This window comes from Plectropomus leopardus, chromosome 7, assembly GCF_026936395.1.
Source record: "Plectropomus leopardus strain MGB_pleo_1.0 chromosome 7, ASM2693639v1, whole genome shotgun sequence".
NCBI classification, from domain to species: domain Eukaryota; kingdom Metazoa; phylum Chordata; class Actinopteri; order Perciformes; family Serranidae; genus Plectropomus; species Plectropomus leopardus.
In genome coordinates, this window is record NC_142182.1 from 255,001 (window position 1) to 257,500 (window position 2,500).

A 2,500-nucleotide genomic window follows, 5' to 3' on the forward strand; every position below is an offset into this window, starting at 1 on the left:
TTCTTTGTGGGAAAGAAAGATGGTTCCTTACGACCTTGCATTGACTATAGGGGGCTGAATGACATTACCGTGAAGAACCGTTACCCTCTCCCCCTCATCGCCTCTGCGTTTGAGCTGTTACAAGGGGCCACCGTCTTCACTAAGCTGGACCTTCGTAACGCCTACCACCTGGTCCGCATCAGAGAGGGGGATGAGTGGAAAACGGCCTTCAACACCCCTACTGGACATTATGAGTATCTAGTGATGCCGTTCGGTCTCACTAATGCCCCGGCCGTTTTCCAGGCCCTCGCCAACGACGTCCTCAGAGACTACCTGAATAAGTTTGTGTTCGTGTATTTGGACGACATCCTGATTTTCTCTCGGTCCAGACAGGAACACATTCATCACGTCCAGTCGGTCCTGCAGCTTCTCCTCAAAAACTCTCTGTTCGTAAAGGCGGAGAAGTGTCACTTCCACGCGTCCTCTGTTTCTTTCCTGGGGTACATCGTGGGTCACAACCGCATGGAAATGGACCCTGACAAGGTCTCGGCGGTGACCTCCTGGCCCGTTCCGGACACACGCAAACAGTTGCAACGTTTCCTGGGGTTTGCCAACTTTTACAGACGGTTTATTCGTGGATACAGCACGGTGGCAGCCCCCCTCACGGCTCTCACCTCATCCAAGGTTCAGTTCCGCTGGTCTCCTGCCGCCCGCCCGCCTTCCGACACCTCAAGGAACGCTTCTGCTCTGCCCCCATACTCCTCATTCCCGACCCAGACAGGCAGTTCGTGGTGGAGGTCGACACCTCGGATGTGGGGTAGGAGCTGTCCTCTCCCAACGGTCGGCTGTGGATGAGAAGTTGCACCCATGTGCCTTCTTCTCTCGGCGGCTGTCACCAGCGGAGAGGAACTACGACATTGGCAATCGGGAGTTACTGGCGGTAAAGTTGGCATTGGAGGAGTGGCGCCATTGGCTGGAGGGCACCAAGATTCCCTTCCTGGTCTGGACGGATCACAAAAACCTCGAGTACATCCGCTCCGCCAAAAGACTGAACTCTCGCCAGGCCCGTTGGGCTCTGTTCTTCACCCGCTTCTCCTTCACCCTCTCCTATCGACCCGGTTCCCGCAATGTCAAGCCCGACGCTCTGTCCCGCCAGTTCCTGGAGGAGGAGGAGGCCACATCCCGTCCTGACAACATTCTCCATGCTCCCCGTCTCCTGGCTGCCCTCACCTGGGACATTGAAGAACGCATCCTGTCAGCCTTGGAGGAGCAGCCAGGTCCCAGCTCCTGCCCACAGAACCGCCTGTTCATTCCCGATGAGTACAGGTCGGAGGTTCTCCAGTGGGTCCACGCCTCGCGCCTCACCTGTCACCCGGGATCACTCGCACCAGGGAGGTCCTACAGCGACGGTTTTGGTGGCCCACCCTGGGCGAGGACACTAAAGACTTTGTTAATGCCTGTCTGGTATGTAACCAAAGTAAAACGCCACGCCAAGCTCCTGCCGGCCTCCTGCACCCACTCCCAGTGCCTCATCTCCCCTGGTCCCACATCTCACTGGACTTCGTTACTGGTCTACCACTGTCGGGTGGCAACACAACAGTCCTGACAGTGGTAGACCGGTTCAGTAAGATGGCACATTTCATGCCTCTACCCAAGCTTCCCTCCGCCAAAGAGACTGCGGGGTTACTCTTGGAGCATGTGGTCCGGCTTCATGGCATCCCTTCTGATGTGGTCTCCGATCGCGGCCCTCAGTTCACTTCTGCATTCTGGAGAGAGTTCTGCGGCTCCTGGGGCGCCAACCAGCCTGTCCTCGGGATATCACCCCCAGTCCAACGGCCAGACCGAACGCCTGAATCAGGAGATGGAGATGGCGCTGCGATGTATGGCCGCCAACCAGCCAGCGTCCTGGTCATCTCAGCTATTATGGGTGGAGTTTGCTCATAACACCCTCATCTGTTCCGCCACTGGATTATCCCCGTTCCAGTGCGCATATGGTTTCCAGCCTCCGCTGTTTCCTGCTCAGGAGAAGGAGACGGCCTACCCTTCGGTGGAGGCCTACATTCGGCGCTGCCGTCAGACCTGGTGCCGGGCCAGAGCGACTCTTCTACGGGCGGTTGGTCGGTACACCTCCACGGCCAACCGTCGCCACTCCCGGGCTCCCTCCTACCAGGTGGGCCAAAAGGTCTGGTTGTCAACAAAGGACCTCCCGCTGAGGGTGGAGTCCCGGAAGCTGGCTCCAAAGTTCATCGGTCCGTTCCCCATAGAGAAGGTCATCAACCCTGTGGCAGTTCGGCTGAAACTGCCCCGCTCCATGAGGGTCCACTCCACGTTCCACGTCTCCAGGGTCAAGCCGGTTCGGGAGTGTCCCCTGCAGCCAGCCTCTCAACCTCCCCCGCCTCCTCGTCTCATCGAGGGCGCTCCTGCTTACACGGTGCGTCGTCTCCTGCGTTCCAGGCGCCACGGCAGGGGTCTCCAGTACCTCGTGGATTGGGAGGGTTACGGTCCGGAGGAGCGGTCCTGG

At 58.6% G+C, this 2,500-nt stretch overlaps 1 protein-coding gene across 1 annotated transcript in view; it reads left to right on the forward strand.

Moving 5' to 3' along the window:
* Positions 1-1,675: 1,675 nt before the first annotated feature.
* LOC148189059 (uncharacterized) overlaps positions 1,676-2,500 on the forward strand; it is a 2,047-nt gene continuing 1,222 nt past the window's right edge. The window contains exon 1 of the mRNA XM_088079451.1: positions 1,676-2,500. This exon is cut by the window's right edge and continues 272 nt beyond it. Within this exon, the coding sequence (XP_087935577.1) occupies positions 1,676-2,500 (825 nt within the window).